Below are 20,337 nucleotides of genomic sequence, written 5' to 3' on the forward strand. Positions count from 1 at the left end.
CTTCTGTCTTACACAGTCCCATTTCTGACACTCAGGGAAAGACAGATACCTACCCTGATTTCCCAACATAGTGCCTGTGCTCTCACTGTATAGCCCCTGGTAAAAAATGATGAATATTTATTTAAGACAGAGTCTCGCTCTGTCTCCCAGGCTAGAGTGCAATGGCACAATCTCGGCTCACTGAAACCTCCTTTTCCTAGGTTCAAGCGATTCTCCTGCTTCAGCCTTGCGAGTAGCTGGGATTACAGGTCCTTGCCACCGCGCCCGGCTAATTTTTGTATTTTTTAGTAGAGACAGGGTTTCTCCATGTTGGCCAGGCTGGTCTCGAACTTCTGACCTCAGGTGATCTGCCTGTCTCAGCCTCCCAAAGTGCTGGGATTACAGGAGTGAGCCACCACGCTCAGCCTGATGAATACTTTATTTACCACCTGTTTGAGACAAAGCACATGGCTGAGAAATGAATTCAGTTCTTACCCGTATCTGGCAGTTTGTCCAGAACTGCTCATGGGATGGTTTAATCCTCTATGGGACCCAGATGATGTTAAGGGGCAGGTGAGCAAGGCTGGTGTAGAAAGACAAAAGTCCATTCCAGTGGGAGTTACCAGACTGCGGGGGGGGGGGGGGGGCGGGGGAGGTCTCAGCTGTATATCCTGCTATTTGCTACAGAACTACTAGTGATGGTATAGAAAGACGGCAGAGGCAGCCCTGCATCTTGGAGCAGCCAAAGGAACCCGCTTGGAGGTAAGAGGTATGCAGTGGGGAGAATTCCACTGTACTGAGTGCAGTTTTAGCAGAAAACTTTATCAACTTTGATATTATTTTATTGAAAAAAGTACACAAAAACCACTAGGTACACAAGCCCAGGTGAGCATAACAAGCAAGCCCTCTCACACCTTCTTTTCTCTGAAAAATGCTTGACTTCCTTGGAGTTATCATGCCCATTCCAACAGTAGTATCTCACTTAACTTGGTTCCTTTTTTTCCAGGCTCAAAATAAAATCAAACTCTTCTACAAAAAGCAAGGGAAAAGGGGAAGAATTGGGTCTTTATGTCTCTTCCTGAACAGGGAAGTTATGCCAGGCACTTTTACATGGTACTAAGGCGAGCAGTCATTCAAAACTATTTACCAGGTGCAAAGCCCTGTGACTCAGGTCACATTCCCTCCCTCATGGATGCTGCAGGTGAGGATGCTGACTGAGAAAGGTGAAATGCCATGCCCAAGTTTAATCAGCTAGTAAATGGGAATTCAGGAGGTCATCCTGGTATATGGATAATAAAGGAGAGGGCCCACTCTTACCTTGAGTCAGGGGCTGAATTGATAATCTCTGGCGAGTGAAGAGAACCATATTTTTTAAGGGGCCACCAGAAGCTTTGTGAGCTTGATGATAGGATTTGAGCTCAGCCAGGGGAATGAAACGCTTCATCATCCGAACAAACTGCACATCCACCTATGTGACAAGAGTGTACATGACAGAAAGATATGTCTAGTGAGACTCTGCCTGCCGTGTTTTTAACTGCCTGCAGGAAGTTCCTAACTCCAACGTCAGCATCACCTCATCTGAGTAAGTGCTGGGCTGTGTACCTTGACCTACAGTCACCCCAACCATCTTCCTCCCCTTGTTCATCCTTCCTCTGTCATGAACAGGAAGCACAGTCTTTACCATGGACCACTTAGGATTGTCCTCTTTGCTGGATGGGTCATAATGGGGATCGTTTTTTTCAAACTGTGTGTGGTCTGGGTAAGCCTCTTTCACAATCTGAAACCAAAACAAAAGTTTCTTATCATTTGCCTGCAGTCAGCTCCACAGCCAATCTTTAATCCATATACAACTTTCATTTCTGACCCTTCACATTCTTACCCCATCTGCCTTGCTATAGGGCCAATGGAGGCTCAGATATCTGGAAATAATATATAGCCTAATACATAGTCTAGGAAATCAACTCTGTTTTTACAAAAGTCTTTTAGAAACAAGCTCTAAAAACAAATGGCAAAGGTTATTACTGGTACCACTGTGTTTTTCCCACCTGCACAGTTAATAATTTTATCCTGTTAAGCTTGGAGGAGCTACTATCAGGCCTGTTTTCGAGTGAGATCAAGACAAGACGTGGAGTGAAGTCTGTGCTAGTGGGACCTGAAACGAAGGCCTACTTTGTTTGAGTTGTTGTCATATAGGAATGGGCCAGGGCAGTTTTTCCCTATTCTGTGGCAAGGAGGGTGGGCTAGGGGGAGTGTACTTTTTTGTTACCTATTTAACATGTATCCCTTTATATTGACTTAAGTCAGTCTCCTTGGAGGGAAAAGGATTCAGACCAAAACCTGTCCAACTAACCTTCATAAGTCCTGCAATGCCTGGCTCTTTGCAGTTGCTATGGTAGAAGAAGGCTTCTTCTCCCAGCTTCATGGCTCTAAGGAAGTTTCGAGCCTGTCTCAGGGGAGAAGAAACAAGAATGATCCTCCCCACGAGCTGGAAAGTACTAGCTTTTAGCAGAAATGACGTCTGCTTTTATTAGATGGGTTTTTCTTGTTCGCAACTTCTCCCCAGTTCATTAGAAAGTCCTTCCCCTTTGCCAGGACACCCATACTTTTACCATTACACTGGCCAGAACGCAGGCCAATTGCAAATTTCATGCAGAGTACTTAAGGCATTTTTAATACATTATCAGGTTTGGTTCTGAAAAAAAAAAAAACGTAGGCCAAGAGGTTCTGCTACTAGAGGCAGGCATTCATCCCACCTGGGTCTTAGTGAGCCTGCTCCTTACCCTCTTACCTGGTAGTTACGAACACCATCCCAGCATGTTGTCTGCTTGGGCTGGGCTTTGAGATCCTCAATGCTGAACTAGGCAAGAGGAAATAAAGTCAATCATTAATCCGTGGCCAGCTGGTAAGCATATATTGAAGCAGACAGTTCCTCCCCCTACAGTGAGAGGGGCCACTGGCTGTAGAGGAAGTGAGTCTTTACTGGGAAGTGGCTGCACAGAGACACTTGTTGAGTAAATATAAATAAGCCTTGTGTTACCTTGTTATCCTTGCTAATTATCCTCCTAATTAGTTGAATGGATATCCATTAGTTGAATAGATAAATCTAGACAAAGTCATCTGCTGGTTACTTGCATTGCACTTTATTATACATTTCTTCTATAATATTTCTGCTTATATTTTTCCCAGGCTGTATTAAATTCCCTGAAATACACACCAGCTGTTGACAGGGAGACACCTAGGAGCATGGCAGATGGGCAGAGAAAGGTAAACTAGGATTGAGGTGGCAAACTATAGCCTTCAGGGCAAATCTAACCCCATGCTGGATTTTGTGAATAAATTGTACTTGAAAACAACCACAGCTGTTTATGTATTATCTCTGGCCACTCTCTTGCTACAAGGGCAGGGTTGCAACAGAGACTAACACCCACAAGCCTACAAAATTTACTATCTGGCGTTTGTAGCAAAGGTTGGCCAACCTTTGGCCTAGATAGATAGGATTCACAAAACAGTTGATGATGATAAACTCTGCTGACTTTATTTATTTATTTACTTAGTTACTGACTTTGAGACGACGGAGTCTTGCTCTGTTACCAGGCTGGAGTGCAGTGGCACAGTCTCGGCTCACTGCCACCTCCGCCTCCCGAGTTCAAGCAATTCCCCTGCCTTAGCCTCCCGAGTAGCTGGGACTACAGGTGCACACCAACATTCTCGGCTAGGTTTTTGTATTTTAGCAGAGACAGGCTTTCACCGTGTTGGCTAGGATGGTCTCTATCTCCTGACCTCGTGATCGACCCGCCTCAACCTCCCAGCCTCCCAAAGGGCTGGGATTACATGCGTGAGCCACCATGCCCAGCCAATTTTATTCATTTTTACCTTTTCCCACCCTTCAAAGATAAGAAGCTGGGGATGGAACCCTATGGTGTCCCATATTCACTTCTCATTTAAAAAACAGCATGAAAGGACTGGAGACAGGTCCAGGGTCTCACCTTCACATCTACACCTTTCTCGAGCCGGCTCTCTGGCTCTGACTTCATCAGCCAGCAGCTGCTTGGCTTCTTCACACAGTGTTTGGTGGCTGAGGTCTTCTGAGGGTCGGACTCCTCCCCTTTATCTAAGGCCTCACCTGAGTCCCCAGTTTTGGTGCGTTTTCCTGATAGCCCCTTGCCTGCAACAGGAGAAGCAGAAAGAAAAGATGATGCTTCTTAGAGGCAATGTTTCATGATGGAAAAAGCTTACACTTTGGAGTCGGACTTGGATTCAAATCATGGATCCATTACCAGCTGTGGGACCTTAATCTTATCATTAGCTTTCCTTATCTATAAAAATTGGACAAGAATGCCTACCTGACAGGATATCTTCTGGGCTGTCTACTCAATAGGATAAGAACACCTTACAGCAGGCGTCCCCAAACTTTTTACACAGGGGGCCAGTTCCCTGTCCCTCAGACCGCTGGAGGGCCGCCACATACTGTGCTCCTCTCACTGACCACCAGTGAAAGAGGTGCCCCTTCCTGAAGTGCGGCAGGGGGCTGGATAAATGGCCTCAGGGGGCCGCAGTTTGGGGACGCCTGCCTTACAGGGTTGTTCAGGATTAAAGGTCCTGACAGTAGTCAATAAATGTTTTCCTTTCCTCCCTCTCTCTTCTATGCCTTTGCATAGGAAAGAGGAAACGGTGCAGCTACCTGAAACTTTTCAAGCTTAAATGAGAATACAAAGGGCCTAGACAATGCCTCGTATTACAGTAAGTGCTCAATAAAAGCCAGTATTATCCTCATCTCATACTTCTTTCCTTCTTGCTCACTGTGGCTCATGGCCTGTCCTTTCTGCTCCTTGAAGGTGCCAATAAAAGTTGAAAGAAACAGTTCATTCAGGACATTGTAGATATGGTGATGATTCGATTTCATCCTAAGACAGTGTGCCTGGAACACAGTAGGCATTCAGTAGCTAAGTCGTTAGGTTATTATATGACAAGACCCAAGGTCTATGTGTTACCCTAGCCCTAACTTGGTTAATCTACATAACCTATGATTATGTTCTACTCTTCCTCTTGGAGGTGTCCTCCAGATCACACATCCAGTAATGGTGGAATCAAGATATGAGGTCTATCTGAAGCTACTTAATGACTGTACTATACTGCCTCGGAATTTAGTCAAAGTCCCTATATCAATTGTCATTAAATACCACTTATGGACGTCTAATGCTCTGAACCCAGCATACCTTTCTAACCTAGCTTTGTAGCGGCCCCTTAAGAGTCACCGGCACACTGCAAACACCACCTATTGTTAAATAACTGCAATGTGCTGTAGTACATCTGGAACCCGTCATTCCCCAAAGAGGTACTTTCCAATGTTCCTCCTCCATCCACTTAGAAGGCCATCCATCTTTGTGATTATAAAAACGACACGTTTTCTTAGTACTACACCTTTGCCCGTGGAAAGTCTCCCATTTTTCAAGGCTGGTCTCAAACTCCACTTCTTTTCGACGCCTTCCCTGTGATTCCTCCGTCTATAACCTTAAGAATCCATTCTCCCGAAACCCCTCCCATCTGTTTGCAGTTTACCCGCGAGCAGGCGCTGTATATTCATTACTTTAGCACGCCACCCAGTATTTGCAATAGCCAATAGCCTTCATAAATAAAACAAGCAAAAGGAACTCGACGTAGGAGCTTGGTGAGACGAGTAAAGAAGATGGGGAGAGTGGGGCCGGGCGCGGTGGCTCACGCTCGTGTCCCAGTACTTTGGGAGACCGAGGGGGGCGGATCATGAAGTCAGGAATTCGAGGCCAGCCTGGCCAGCATAGCGAAACCCCGTCTCTACTAAAAACACAAAAACTAGCTGGGGGTGGTGGCACGCGCCTGTGGTCCCAACTACTAGGGAGACAGGCGGGAGAATCGCCTGAACCCGGGAGGCAGAGGCTGCAGCGAGCCGAGGCCACGCCGCTGCACTCCAGCCTGGGTGACACAGAGACTCCATCTCCAAAAATGGAATAAAAAAATCACAAAACGTTCTTTCTCGGGCTGCCTCGTGCAGCCTAGGGGCAGCTCACCTGGGCCTGAAGTCTCAGACAGCCTCTTCCGGGGTCTCGACATGGTCTCCCTGCAGGGAAGTGCGGAAGGCTCTGGAATCAACGGAGATACAAGGAATGCTCATATCCCCAAAACCCACGCAGAGCGAGATGGAGGCAGCTAGAGGCAGCCTAGAGTCCACAGCTTGCGCGAAAGATGCCTGTCTTTCCTTCAAATCCTTCCCTCCGTTATCTGCGCCATTTCCACCTCGCGTAACCCGCCCCTGAACTCTGCTCGGTTCTTTCCTTGGTCCTTCTCGCCCACGCACCCCTCTCTCACCACACAAACCCGCCGCCCTGCAGACTTCGCCGCCGCCCGCCCGACGCCGGAGGCTGTGCAGCGCGATCCCGCGGCGCTCGGTGGGCTCTGCGTCACTGTGGTGCCGAGATCCCGGGGACTTCTGGGAGTTGTGGTCCTGGTCCCTCGGGATACCGTCTGGGAACTGAATCGTGAGGGCTTGTGGGAGGACTACAACCCCCAGGGTGCAGTGGGGCAGGCGTTGCCGGGTCGCAGGTCCTGCCACTGCGAATGTAGCGGCGGTCAAAGGCGCTCTGGCACTCAGCTGGACAGTGAGCGGCGGCAGCTATGCTGGGGAGCGGCTGCAGGTGCCTCGGGGCACGCCTCGGCTGTCTGCCTGGCGGTCTCTGGGCCCTCGTCCACACCGGCCACCGGAGCTTGACCTCCTGCATCGACCGTAAGGATCGCTTGCCGGGGGCGGGAGGACAGGTGTCCGCGAGGGTCCGCGGTCTCACCGCTCTATTCAGTCACCCCGGCCCGGCTCCCCGCTCCGGCCCGTCAACCCCGGCCCAGCGTCCCGTTCCGGTCAGTCACCACCATCCAGGTCCTCCTCCGGCCTGTCACCCCCTCCCGGGTCCTTCTCCGACTCCTCACCCAAGCCCTGGTCCTTCTCCGGCCCGTGGTCTCCGCCCGGGTTCCCCTCCGGCCCGTCACCCCTAGCCCGGGTCCTCCTCCGGCCTTTCACCCTCGGATGCTTAGAGAAGTGAAGAAACATGGGACTTTGTTGTTGCTGGGTTGGTTGGTTTTTAAAATCCTAACGGTGGATCAAAAAGGGAATGAGAATGTAAGCAGCTGGCTGAGTGCTGATGGTGGCAGGGCATACGAGATTTGCTCACACAGAAAGATTTGGTATCACAATGCTTCCGGCTAGACGACACATTTACTCATCCAGGAAAAATAATTATTATTGAAACTCATCCAGGAAAAATAATTACGACTGCAAGTGGCGAACTACCGCAGCCGACAAACCTGAGTGTCTGTAGGCTCTAACCGATAAATAATTCGGATGTAACAAGGAGTGGTGGGGACCCAGCAGGGAACTGAAGGAACCTGGCCAGTTTGTGACTTCTCCGCCAAGCACCTTTATAAACACTTTTTTCTTCTGAAACAGTTTAAAATTTATTTTAAATAAATGACAGTTTTCTTTGCAACAGAATACATCCCTTAGCCATCAGATCTATAAAGTACACTAAGGCATAGAATAGTGTTTTCTTCTCAATGTCCTAAAACTCCTTCAAGAGGTGCTGCCCTGTCCTAACACGTAGAATTTGATAACCCAGATCACTCTGGTTGATACCAAAGCAGGTAAAGAATAATTTAGAGGTGGATTTTGTTGTTGCTTGCATCTTGCTTACACTTGAATTGCTCTGCAGTAGAAGGCTTTTCCCATTTTATTTGGGCTGTTTTTCTATTTAGCTTCATCTTTTTAGTGTTTATGTACTGGCATCTCTAACTCTGCCAGGAACTAGCAAAGTTCATGAGGGGTGGTGTTTGTTTGTTTTTTTGTAGTGTATTTCCTTCTAGGAACTTAGGTTGTGTTTACTTATGCATATGATTTGCATTAAACCATTTTCTGCTATAGAATGCAACTCAGGATTTTCTTTCTTTCTTTCTTTTTTTAAAAAAAAAACAAAAAACCCAACAGGGTTTCACCATATTGGCCAGGCTGGTCTTGAACTCCTAACCTCAGGTGGTCCACCCACCTTTGCCTCCCAAAGTGCTGAGATTACAGGCATGAGCCACCACGCCCGGCCAGGATTTATTTCTTAAGCCTGTGGTTCCTTGAACCATTTGTTTTAGGAAGTAGCCATTTACAAAAGAATAATTGTTAACATTTAATGAGTTCTTGCTAGGACTGAAATAAAGTATTTGCATTATTACCATTTATGTCATCTTGTGTGAATGGATTTTATTTATTTATTTATTTATTTAAATATGGAGGCTGGCTCTGTCACCCATGCTGAAGTGCAGTGGTGCGATCTCGACTCAATGCAACTTCTGCCTTCCAGGTTCAAGCAATTCTTTGCCTCAACCTCCTGAGTAGCTGGGATTACAGGCGCGTGCCACCATGCCTGGCTAATTTTTGTATTTTTAGTACAGATGGGGTTTTACCATGTTGGCCAAGCTGGTCTCAAACTCCTGACCTCAAGTGATCTGCCCGCCTTGGCCTCCCCAAGGGCTGGGATTACTGGCGTGAACCACAGTGCGGCTGGACCATATTTATTTGTGTAACCCCAGCACTGCTATGTAGTAAACACCCAATACACATTCTTTAGGGAGTGATCTTTGAGCCATGGTCTACAGCAACCCTTATACAAAACTGGGTAAAGAAATGGCCTGACCCCAGTCAGAGAACCATGAATTGTTTATCCCTAATTCTGTTCCTGAGAGGAATACCTATCGTAGTTTTCTGCTCTGAGCTTTTCAAGGCAGTCTAATTTTTAATCCTCAAAACTATTCATTTCTGACTTTCCCATTTTAATGAGAGTACTGATCACAGACGGAAGTGTTCTCTCCAGGCTCACATAGCCAGACATTACTGATGGCCACATTTGCCCCAAGGAACAGACTCTGGCACCTGCACTTGCGTTCTTTTGTAGGCACTGAAGAAAATTATTGTCAAGTGTGTCTCCACAGTCTTCCCATAACGCTCCTTAGTGGCACTTACAATGATCAAAGTTTTAGCACTGTGACCTCGAGCTCTAGGTCTACAACTACATTTTACCAAGTGGCTAGGATAAGAGATGTCTGGAAATCCTTCATCCTGTTCTAGGTTGATCTGGATGTGTGTTAGAACTGTCCTTTCTCCATATGACAAGTGGAGCCATGATAGAAGATGCCGTTCGCTAGCTGTTAAAGCTGTACTGTGGATGCGAAACACTATAGTAGATCCACTTTCACAGCTTCATGTGATTCTTGCTGGCCGCACTTCCCTGACCCTGTCCTAGAACTCAGTATACGCAATCCTGCCCACAGCTTCCATGGGACTTAATGAAGAGCAGAAAGAATTTCAAAAAGTGGCCTTTGACTTTGCTGCCCAGGAGATGGCTCCAAATATGGCAGAGTGGGACCAGAAGGTAGGAGTTTTTCTTGTGCTTAGACGTTCTAACAGATGTCTCGGGTAGACCTTTATCATTGTCTCCTGATAATCTAATTGTTCAATGTCTCCTCCACCTACCAACTCTTGCCACAAGTGAGAATACCGGCAGTGGATGATTCCTTTCCTAGAAAACCATCCTGATCATCTTGCACATAGCTTTTTTTCTGTTAGTTGAACGAAGATTTGGACATAAAGCTAAGACATTTCTATAGGTAATAAAAAGAAACTTCATAATGTCAGAAAAACAGTCCTTACAGGACCCGTGTTAACTGATAACCAGTGTAAGAAGACAAACAGGCATATTAAGAGAATCCATATGCTCACTTACGTGTAAGCATCCTGATCTCCTCACTGTACCCTCTAAAAGGAAAGCCGTCTCTGAATCAGTTGCTGATGACCTTGCTCTCTTTTGTATATAGGAGCTGTTCCCCGTGGATGTGATGCGGAAGGCAGCCCAGCTAGGCTTCGGAGGGGTCTATGTCCGAACAGATGTGGGTGGGTCTGGACTGTCACGGCTTGATACCTCGGTCATTTTTGAAGCCTTGGCTACAGGCTGCACCAGCACCACAGCCTATATAAGCATCCACAAGTGAGTGCCCAGGCTTGGAAAGCACAATGAAGTGCACATGGGTGACTGAGAGTTGAGATTCATAGGAAGAAGATTGATCTTGTGAGGCTGAGTGTCTTCAAGGAACACGCTAGGTTTGCTGCTGCCTGTTGGACTTGATTCTGTTGCCCTTTGTATTGCTTAGAGAATCAGGTCAGCCAGCCTTCCCGGAAATCTTAAGATTGAGCTGGTACCGGGAGACTTCTCCAGTAGAGTGGACAGGGTCCTCTCGCCCGTTTCAGTCCTAACATGGAACTGCCCGTGATTTGAGGAAGTAATAGAAGGTACTAGTAGAAAGTACATATAATGCTTTGATTTTTAGAGGCTTACGTAACCTGACTAGAAATAGTACAAACGTCCTGGTGAGAAGTACATGGGCCTGGTTATCTCTGGGTAGTCCATGTTCCAGGCACATGTTTTAATCCAGCCCTTTCCTTTAAAGCATCTTCCCAGTTGTGACTTTCCCCCGCCCCGCCTTCTGCGTCGCTGTCGTGCCCTTTGCTTTCTTTTCCCTTCTCCCCCTCTTTTTTTTTTTTTTTTTTTTCTTTTCCATCATTATTTCTGTCGATGTCTTTTCTTCTCGGTGTACCTATTAGCATGTGTGCCTGGATGATTGATAGCTTTGGAAATGAGGAACAGAGGCACAGATTTTGCCCACCGCTCTGTACCATGGAGAAGTTTGCTTCCTACTGCCTCACTGAACCAGGTGGGTTTCCCACACTGCACTGAGATACAGCCGAGAGAGAGGCACGCCTCAGATGGCATCACCCATCACTCCTTCCAGCCTGTTGACACGTTGAGCCACTAGGTACCCATATATTTGGCCGAGAAGTAATCGAGTCCTATGACCTGATGTCACAAGAACCAGGAGGCCTGTCTGGTGGGTTGGGAGATAGACAGTGGCCTGACTGGTGCGAGCAGTTTCCACCAAGTACGGAGTTCCTTTGGCCACCTGGATTTTGCAGTGGTACCCTCTGAGCAGTGTCTGTCCAGGGAATGTTTCCTAGGAGTTAGAGTTGTGCTGGGATCCCTTGACCTCACTGACTTTCTCACCCTCTCTCTGCTGCCTTTTGATCTCTCTCAGGAAGCGGGAGTGATGCTGCCTCTCTCCTGACCTCTGCTAAAAGACAGGGAGATCATTACATCCTCAATGGCTCCAAGGTACTAGCATGTGTCTTCCCAGAGCACCCTGGAGATGGTTCCCAGCTTCCTCCCGACATCCTCTGGTTCCTTCACATCTACGGGTTAATACTCCCATGTTAACGGGATGTTTATGTGTTGGGAAGAGAACCTCTGACTCATTTCTCTTTATTCTCATTGTTTCTCTCTCTCCTGATCTATGCCAGATCATTTTACTGACTTTTGTCTATCCTTTTAATACTCTCATGCACGTAATCTCTGATTGTTCAGTCACTGCAGCTACCTGTACCCCTCCTTAATCTCTGTGTCATTGGACCTTATTGTTAGGCGGACCCCAGTGGTGTTCCCAGATGCTACGAGAACTCACGCACTCCCTGGTCCTTGTGTACCCATTTTACCCTCGCAGGCCTTCATCAGTGGTGCTGGCGAATCGGACATCTATGTGGTCATGTGCCGAACGGGAGGACCGGGCCCCAAGGGTATTTCATGCGTCGTCGTTGAGAAGGGAACCCCCGGCCTCAGCTTTGGCAAGAAGGAGAAAAAGGTGAGGGGCTGTTGGACAGGTAACAATTCAGGTTAGGAGATTCTGCCCTGTGCCAGCCCAACTGCTGCTCCGTTTCAGAAAACAGGTTTGCATACTTGCTATCCTATCTTTGAAGCAATTGCTTCTATTAGGATTTTCAACAGGAGCATATAAAATACAGTAGGGCATTGTTAGACACTAGGCCTCCGGGGAAGTGACAGAGGTTGCCAGTAAGTTCCACAAGCCACCTGTTATTTAGTGTTCTCACCTCTCCTGCCTCCACTTTTGGCCTGTATTTCTTATCCACCTTCTTATGTTGGTGGACTTCGTTACTCCAAGAAGAGACACGTAGAGAAGACCTGGGGTTGACCACAAGTCTCAGTAATGGAAGGCATGTGGTCCCTTTTTCTTCTTTGATTAAAAATAAAGTCAAACTCATTGGAGATGATTGTGGGTATTTCAGCAACCTAAGGACATTTAGGTACTATAGGTGCTTTGAAAAGTAAGACACTTCCAGGATCAAGAAACGCCATGGCCAGGCCATGAACAGATCTGTGATTGTGTAACTGTAATTGGTAGTAAGGGTTCAAGACCCATTCAGATTTTTTTAGACCAGATGCTCAAAAGTGTCATCTCTCGTTAGTTTGTACTGTTACACAGAGGACTTTGTGAAAGAAGGCAGGTAATGAAATGACCTCCAAGTGTCCCTCTCCTCGGGTTTCCATGTTTTCCTGCAGGATCCTTCCTGATCCTCTGTAACTGCCAAGGCACTAAGCATTTTAGCACCCCCTTCTTTTTGGGAACACAGCAGCCATTTCCTAGGTTTCTGCTGTGTACAAAGCCTATACTAACTCCAGGGCAGAAAGACCTTCCATACAAGGCTTAGAAATGGAGTTTATCCTATCAACAAAAAGAGCAAGGAAATGATGTAAAGGCAGTAATATTTTCAGAGCCAAAAAGGGACTGGGAGATTTTATAGTTTTTGGGTTTCAAAATGGATCCCTAAGCCTTGAAGTTATTTGAAGCCTTGGAGTACCTGAGAGAGCAGATGACGGGGATTGTGTAGTGGGGGCTCTTCTGTTTATATGCAAGATTTTGTTCAAAGACAGAGCCTCCGCTGCCTTTCTATCCTACTCCCTTGTTTTATTATCAGGGAAACAAAGGCCACAGAGAAATCAGGTAATTTGTCTACAGGCGAAAAATGCAGCGAATTAATTGCATGACATGGACTATATCTCAAGAATTCAAACTTTTCTCTGAGCTTATGACTAACAGCCAGATGTCCTGCTAGACCAGCTCTTTTGGGGGTGTGGGGACACACACACACACAAACACACACAAACACACACATACACATACTTGTAATGTTTGCCAATTTCTATGATATAAATTCTCTCACCATGGCTGATTTCAGGCCACCACTGTGATATCGTGGAATGCTGAGTTAGGGGGAAAAAAAAGTACATGATTCGCTCCCATGAGCAAGTGCCAGCACATGACTCTCTGTCCCTGCAGCTAAACGCCAGACCAGGTGTTGCTGGCAGTTCATGTTATTCCATCCGTGTAACGATATTAATCTTTTAGGAACACTGAACATTTCAAAAGACAAGTGTGGCTATTGCTAAGGCCTTTAGAAGTAAATAACGCTCCAGATTGCCCTTATATTGTCTCTGTTCTTGTAAAAAGAGTGTTCTCAATTAGAGGCCCTGAAAACGAGGGCAGTTTGTGCCACCATCCTAAAAGAAGTCATGAGAGGTGTTTGTAGGTTAGTCAGGTAGGGTAGACATGATGAAGTAGATTCTCTTAGTAAGTGAGAAAATGCTTCGCTGTAACGTATCTGTGTGACTGTTGACAGGCCTTTAAATCTGAACTTTTTCTTTTTCCTCATTTTAAGTTCTTGCGGGTCTAATTCTTGGGTGCTGAAACCCATACCTCACAGGCTTCTGTCTCCAGGGAAGGCTGCCCTACCTGCTGGATTGTTGGGCAGCCACACAGTCCCTGATTTTTGCCAGGTGGGGTGGAACTCGCAGCCAACACGAGCAGTGATCTTCGAAGACTGTGCTGTCCCCGTGGCCAACAGAATTGGGGGTGAGGGGCAGGGCTTCCTCATTGCCATGAAAGGACTGAACGGAGGGAGGATCAACATCGGTGAGACACGAAGGGGAAGGGCAGGGAGGTGGCGGGCCGGGACTGGCCGTGCCGTTTTCCAGCTCCGTTGAAATGTCAGTGCCCTTCCCTGACAGCTTCCTGCTCTCTGGGGGCTGCCCACGCCTCTATCATCCTCACCCGAGACCATCTCAATGTCCGGAAGCAGTTTGGAGAGCCTCTGGCCAGTAGACAGGTAATCTCTTCCTTGCCTTCCCATGGCTTTTCACTATTTGCAGCCCGCATTTTCAAGGAGAGAGGCCAGCAAATCCCTCCATAAGTCTCACCTCTGTCTTAAGAGCTTGTGCTTTATTTCTATCCCATCTTTTTTCAGGGTATCTTTAACGATATGAAAGTGTCGGGTGAGTGAAGTGGACTTAGCATTTATACAGGAATAAATTTCCTCTGTGGAAGCAGCAAGAGCCTTTTAAGCTTTGGATCATTTAGAAAAGGCACCTCAGAGGTGTCTTACCAAGGCTCCTGGACCAGGCGGCGGTCTAAGCCCCTCAGTCTTGTCTGTTCTCTTCTCCCTGTGCTGCAGTACTTGCAATTCACACTGGCAGACATGGCAACAAGGCTGGTGGCCTCGCGGCTGATGATCCGCAGTGCGGCTGTGGCTCTGCAGGACGAGAGGAAAGATGCAGTGGCCTTGTGCTCCATGGCCAAGCTCTTTGCTACACATGAATGCTTTGCTGTAAGTGATCCCTTTGGCTCTCCCAGATGGACAGGGAACAGCTGCTAGGCCCAGGAGTCTTGAGAGGCGTGAGTCAGCTTTGGAACCCAGCCTCCCTGGAATGCCACAAGGATCACCTTAAGCTTAAGGTGATAAATTAACTCATGAGTGGCCTGCGTGGGAGCTCATAGCTGGCTTTTAGGTCTGCTGCATGCCGTTACACACTTGATGATGTCACTGTGGTTTGCTTGTGTTCTAGATGGAAAACCACCTTTGGTTTAGTGCTCTGCCATGCTTACATTGTTAGGGGCGGAGCTCCACTGATAGCTTCTTATTCCACAGGGTGGCCGTGGGCAGCTTCTGCCTGGCAGGTAACAAGCGACACAGGCTGAGGGCTTTGAGTCACCTGTCTGGTGGGAACTGGCAAGTTTAGCAGATGAACTTCCCTTGTCTCTGACCATACAGAACGTTGAGGCCCTCTTTGAGCTTGGCTGCCTGTGGTTCTTTGTCTCATCAGTTTACCACAGGCTGCCAGATCGTGGGCTGGGGTAGAAGGGGAAGCTCCTTTCTTTACAGTCTTCCCAGACTCCAAGATGTCTAGCCCCTGTCTCCCTGCAGATCTGCAACCAGGCCTTACAGATGCACGGGGGCTATGGCTACCTGAAGGATTATGCTGTTCAGCAGTATATGCGGGACTCCAGGGTCCACCAGATTCTAGAAGGTAAAAATTGCCAGAAGTTATTCTCTTCCCTTCAGAACCGGCGGCAGGATTGCTGCTTTCCCCAGTGTGTCTGTCCCATGCCACCAAGGCCTCAGGGTCCTGTCAAGCCCTGTCTATCTCAAGGCTTTCTCCTTCCTCCCTTTCCACAGAGCTGCTCTGGCAGGGGCTTGGCGCACGAGCACAGCTCTAGCCTGGAGTCCAGAGACTCAGCTTCATCACAGTGGGTGGGCATTGGATCGTTCTGCTTCTGCTCTTTTCCTCTGTAGATTTGTGAGAAGGGTGAACTGAGATGACGGATGAGAAAACATGTTGAAACCTACAGCCGTAGCTTTTCTCTAAGGTTATAGAGTATGTGGTTCTCAGGAATCCAAGAACAGTGATTTACAGGGCAAATGTGAACCAGTGTGGTTATCAGTAGCTCTAAACTGATTATCAGCCAGGTGGTCTAAATATCTGTCTCTATATTACTAGCGTATTTGTCAATAAAATAAACCATCAGTGTATGGATATCGTCTTGGTAGTCACAGACATTCTGTCTAGGGAACATGTAAGCCGTTGGGGTCAGGTTCGGAGCCTGGCTGTCTCTACTCTCTACGGCCAGTGCGGAAGTCTGGAAATGACCCGACTCTTGGAAAAGCAGGAGGGGCGGAGGCTTCTCTGAGTGACTTCAGTGAAGCAACATGAGGCTGCCTTGCTGGAAACATTATATGATGGGGCCTCTCAGCCCATTTCACAGCAGTCTTCTCAAACCCCAGCCTGCGCTGGAATCGCCTGGAGGGCGTGGGCATGCAGCTTGTGGGCCTCGGCCCCAGAACATCTGCTCCACTGGGTCTAGTGTAGGGCCGGGAATTTGTATCGGTGAGGCTGCTGCAGCTTGTCTGAGAACCATACTTTGAGACTCACCATTCTGGTGTTATGTCTGAGTCACATGCTACCAAAGGTTAGACTACTGCTTTCTTCTGTAAACCTCTTTCCAGAAAGATGTTTCTGAGCTCAGTCGCTAGTGTTCAAACTGAATTTCCCAGAGCCTTTTTCCTTTCATTACTCTTACAATTGCTTTCTCACTCAACTTTATGTGCGTGGGAAACTTCGCCTTCATTCCAACTCTCTCTCAAACCTGCAGTAATAAGCGGGAAACATTTATTTTAGGCCACACCATCATCCACTTGTAGAAGAATTGGGGCACTCTTCACTTTATCACTTTGTTTCATCATGGACTTTACTGTTGGATAAATCTACAGTGTATGTTTTATTTGAAATGATTCCTCAAGGGAGTTTATATTTCTTTTTGCATTAAAGGCCACCATTAATAATGAAGCAAATAATTGATACCCTCCTTTCAGGGAAAATGTTTTCATTCTTTTATATCAGTTTTCTGATTACCAAAGAAATGTGTATTTATTGTTGAAACCTTATAAAATTAGGAAAAGTAGGCTGGGTGCAGTGGCTCACACCTGTAATCCCAGCACTTTGAGAGGCCGAGGTGGGTGGATCACTTGAGGCCAGCCTGGCCAACATGGCGAAACCCCATTTCTACTAAAAATGCAAAAAGTTGGCTGGGCATGGTGGCTCATGCCTGTAATCCCAGCACTTTGGAAGGCCAAAGGAGGTGGATCATGTGAGATCAGGAGTTCAAGACCAGCCTGGCCAACGTGGTGAAGCCCCTGACTCTACTAAAAATATAAAAAATTAGCTGGGCATGGTGGTGCACGCCTGTAATCCCAGCTACTCAGGAGGCTGAGGCAGGAGGATTGCTTGAACCCAGGAGGTGGAGGCTGCTGTGAGCTGAGATTGCACCACTGCACTCCAACCTGGGCAACAGTGAGACTCCATCTAAAAAAAAAAAAAATTTTACTTAGGCATGGTGGTTCATGCTTGTGATCCTGGCTATTCAGGAGACTGAGGCAGGAGAATTGCTTGAACCTGGCAGGCAGAGGTTGTAGTGAGCCAAGATCAAGCCACTGTATTCCAGCCTGTGTGACAGAGCAAAAAAAAAAAAAAAAAAAAAAAAAAGTAAAAGAAAAAAATCACTTATGTTTCCACATCCAGAATGTTATTTTGGTATATCCCTTTTAGGCATTTTACTATGCCTTTGTTGCTACATTTTAAATTTTAATTAGAATTATACTATGTATACTGTTTTTATTCTGCCTTTTTAAACTTCGTTTAAGCATTTTTACCATCAGAAGTTTTTAAAAAAGTAAATATTATTTCTTGACATTTTTTGGTACTTTGTAGAGAAGTCTCTGATAATCTCATCTCCCCCAGGAGAAAAGCAGTGATTCTAATTTACATCTGCAACTACCCTGAACTAGACCTGGAGCAGCCTAGTCAGAGCTTTACCAAACTCTGAGACTTCACTGCTCTGAAGTTCTTCCTTCTTCCTCCCTCTTACAGGTAGTAATGAAGTGATGAGGATGCTGATCTCTAGAAACCTGCTTCAGGAGTAGAACCCACACTCGCTGTTGTGGCCTGGTGTTCACTGTGACTGCCTTCAGTGTTGAGTGGTGCCATGTGGGCTGCTGTGTTCCAAAGGAATCGTGGATTCGACCCGAGGGCTGGGCTCCTCCAGGGCAGGACCTGCACCCTGTGTGTTGGTCGCAGCAGCATCTCCCAGACTGGAGCAGAATTCCCAGTGGAACCAGAAGAACTGGCCTGATGAGAAATGTCAGAAGAACACATACTACCTTGTTTTCCTTCTGCCAGAAAGTGCAGATTCACTGTCAGGCCAAAGTCCTTTCTGGGATCCACTTTATCTTGATTCGTCTGCGTTTTGCTGGTTCACTGGATCCCTCCTCTATGGGCCTGGGGACTTTCACTGAGGCTCTTCGTGATTGTACAGCAAAGGTGTGGGAAGGGGAGACGGGAGAATGCCCTCCTGTCTGTGTCGTTCTCTGTGCCATAGTTACAGATGCAGAAGGTTTCTCTGAATAGCACTCCTCTGAATGTAAATCATGATAAAATGGGTATTTAGGAAAGACTCCTGAGCTGTGATTTCGAATATATTTCTACTTCTGGACTGCCTGAATATCAAGGGCTGAGACTACGATTTTGAGTATTGGTTGGGTTTCATATTAAGAAGCCTGTGGCCTAGGAATGGTACTCATTCCTGATAAATACTTTGAATGTATCTTTTTTTCTGAGTTTTTGTTTCCTTTTCTGAAGCGATTCCTCTTTTTAAACATTTTTAATCAACACATTGAGAAATAAAATCTTCCCTTCACCACCTCTGGCTCTACTAAAGTTGATTTTTATTTTCTCTTTTTAATCCTTTATAACTATTTAAAAATGTTTAATTATGTTTGATTAAATACTTAACTGGATTTTGGAATAATAATAAAAAATCTCTCCTTGTCCAATTTGGCTTTTAAGAAGTAGGCTTCTTAAATTATTAATAACTTTGCAAACTAAGCATTGTTTATGATGTATGAAAGAGGAATTAAAGTAAGATTCAAAGATGGGGACTTTAGGAGACCTTGGTTTTGTTTGTTTGCTTTTTATTTTTGTTATTTTTGAGACAGAGTCTTGCTCTGCTGCCCAGGCTGGAATGCAGTGGCATGATCTCAGTTCACGGCAACTTCTGCCTCTTGGGTTCATGTAATTCATGCCTCAGCCTCCCAAGTAGCTGGGACTACAGGCATAAGCCACCATGGCCTGCTAAGTTTCGTATTTTTAGTAGAGACAGGTTTTTGCCATGTTGGCCAGGCTGGTCTCAAACTCACAGCCTCACATGATCTGCCCACCTCAGCCTCCCAAAGTGCTGGGGTTACAAGCATGAGCCACTGTGCCCAGCCTGGGGGACCCTGTTATAACTTATCATTATATAACTCCATCGCCTCATCCCTATAGAAAAAAATGTGCAAAACATTAACTACAGCCAGTGTTTAGAGAGAACAAAATATGTGTCCAGCAACAAATACTATCTTTTTTTTGAATGCACACTCTCCATGTAAGGAACTTTTGGGTACTGCAGGAGGACAAGCTGTGGGTATACTACAGTTTAAAATGTATTTCTGCCATCCAAGCCCTTATTTAAGAGAGGAGCTAAGACAGCTGTATTGTAAGATAATGATGTATCTGTATAAAGCTGAGAAGGCAACCTGTAAAACTGACAAGGGAGGAAGGGATTCAGAGAGAGGGTAGGGATTCAAATTAAGCTTTTATGAGAATGTGGTCAGGCATGGTGGGTCGCATCTGAAATCCTAACTACTTGGGAGGCTAAGGTGGGAGGATTGCATGAGGCCAGGAATTTGAGGCTGCAGTGAGCTACGATCTTGCCACTGCACTCCAGCTGGGGTGACAGAGTGAGACCTTTGTCTCTAAAAAAAGATTTTATGGGCAGGGCGCGGTGGCTCAAGCCTGTAATCCCAGCACTTTGGGAGGCCGAGGTGGGTGGATTACGAGGTCAAAAGATCGAGACCATCCTGGTCAACATGGTGAAACCCCATCTCTACTTAAAAAAAAAAAAATACAAAAAATTAGCTGGGCATGGTGGCTTGTGCCTGTAATCCCAGCTACTCAGGAGGCTAAGACAGGAGAATTGCCTGAACCCAGGAGGTGGAGGTTGCAGTGAGCCGAGATCGTGCCATTGCACTCCAGCCTGGGTAACAAGAGAGAAACTCTGTCTCAAAAAAAAAAAAAAAAAAAGATTTTATGAAAATATATAATATTTAAAGAGAATCAAGAAAGTCAATTTCAGACAAAGGAACCAGGAGCAGGAAAAGTACAGGATTGATTTATGGAAAAGCCGCTTACACTTTTGTTTAATTGTGGTTTGGGGTTGGAATGAGATGGAAAATAGAAGTTGAATCTGGAAGGAGAGTTATGAAAGCCAAGGGTGGGGCTTTATTTGGTAAGCAGTGGAGAGCCACGGAAGGTTTTTAATGCCAAAGATATGAAATTGACTCATTCATAAGAGCATTCTGGAAAGCATATGTAGGATAAATATGAGTGAGGCAAGACAGAAGATAAGATACCAGTCGATGGGTTCTTGAAAAGGTCAAGGAATGGGGCAATTCACCCTGAACATGGAAGGTGAAAGGAAAGACCAATGTGAGCAAATGCAGACCTGTGTGCTGTGGAACTTGAA

General features: G+C 46.4%; 2 protein-coding genes across 5 annotated transcripts; one reads left to right on the forward strand and one right to left on the reverse strand.

Moving 5' to 3' along the window:
* Positions 1-799: 799 nt before the first annotated feature.
* Positions 800-6,423, reverse strand: THYN1 (thymocyte nuclear protein 1). Of its 3 annotated transcripts, none has more exons than XM_074400433.1 (7): positions 6,024-6,412; positions 3,966-4,144; positions 2,768-2,836; positions 2,330-2,422; positions 1,661-1,756; positions 1,297-1,447; positions 800-1,008 (listed from the first exon to the last, which is right to left on the reverse strand). In XM_074400433.1, exons 1-7 carry the CDS (start codon positions 6,064-6,066, stop codon positions 962-964), a joined length of 678 nt encoding a protein of 225 aa, XP_074256534.1. In that variant the 5' UTR covers positions 6,067-6,412; the 3' UTR covers positions 800-961. The 3 variants fall into 3 exon arrangements, with proteins under 3 accessions (XP_074256534.1, XP_010329093.2, XP_010329094.2); XM_010330791.3 differs by lacking the exon at positions 800-1,008 and having other exon boundaries at positions 1,016-1,447; positions 6,024-6,095; positions 6,322-6,423; XM_010330792.3 differs by lacking the exon at positions 800-1,008 and having other exon boundaries at positions 1,016-1,447; positions 6,024-6,073; positions 6,322-6,420.
* A 101-nt stretch (positions 6,424-6,524) lies between these two features.
* On the forward strand, positions 6,525-18,474 carry ACAD8 (acyl-CoA dehydrogenase family member 8). 2 transcript variants are annotated; one of them, XM_003942952.4, is made up of 11 exons: positions 6,527-6,736; positions 9,316-9,416; positions 9,859-10,028; positions 10,643-10,752; positions 11,131-11,207; positions 11,593-11,730; positions 13,722-13,857; positions 13,953-14,050; positions 14,396-14,548; positions 15,146-15,248; positions 17,646-18,474. In XM_003942952.4, the coding sequence occupies exons 1-11, from the start codon at positions 6,628-6,630 to the stop codon at positions 17,696-17,698; spliced, it is 1,248 nt and encodes a 415-aa protein (XP_003943001.2). In that variant the 5' UTR covers positions 6,527-6,627; the 3' UTR covers positions 17,699-18,474. The 2 variants fall into 2 exon arrangements, with proteins under 2 accessions (XP_074256532.1, XP_003943001.2); XM_074400431.1 differs by lacking the exon at positions 15,146-15,248 and having other exon boundaries at positions 6,525-6,736.
* The last annotated feature ends 1,863 nt before the right edge of the window (positions 18,475-20,337 follow it).

The sequence above is a fragment of the Saimiri boliviensis genome, chromosome 6, assembly GCF_048565385.1.
Source record: "Saimiri boliviensis isolate mSaiBol1 chromosome 6, mSaiBol1.pri, whole genome shotgun sequence".
In the NCBI taxonomy this organism is placed as follows: Eukaryota; Metazoa; Chordata; class Mammalia; order Primates; family Cebidae; genus Saimiri; species Saimiri boliviensis.

Excerpts from the sequence above, each read along its gene's own strand:
- THYN1 (XM_010330791.3), bottom strand. The coding sequence starts at position 6,066 with ATGTCGAGACCCCGGAAGAGGCTGTCTGAGACTTCAGGCCCAG. Across the intron at positions 4,145-6,023 it reads GTCTGAGACTTCAGGCCCAG|GCAAGGGGCTATCAGGAAAA; the intron begins GTGAGCTGCCCC and ends CTCCTGTTGCAG. Across the intron at positions 2,837-3,965 it reads AGAAAGGTGTAGATGTGAAG|TTCAGCATTGAGGATCTCAA; the intron begins GTGAGACCCTGG and ends CCTCTTGCCTAG.
- ACAD8 (XM_003942952.4), top strand. The coding sequence starts at position 6,628 with ATGCTGGGGAGCGGCTGCAGGTGCCTCGGGGCACGCCTCGGCTGTCTG. Across the intron at positions 6,737-9,315 it reads CTTGACCTCCTGCATCGACC|CTTCCATGGGACTTAATGAA; the intron begins GTAAGGATCGCT and ends TCCTGCCCACAG. Across the intron at positions 11,731-13,721 it reads TTGGCAAGAAGGAGAAAAAG|GTGGGGTGGAACTCGCAGCC; the intron begins GTGAGGGGCTGT and ends GATTTTTGCCAG.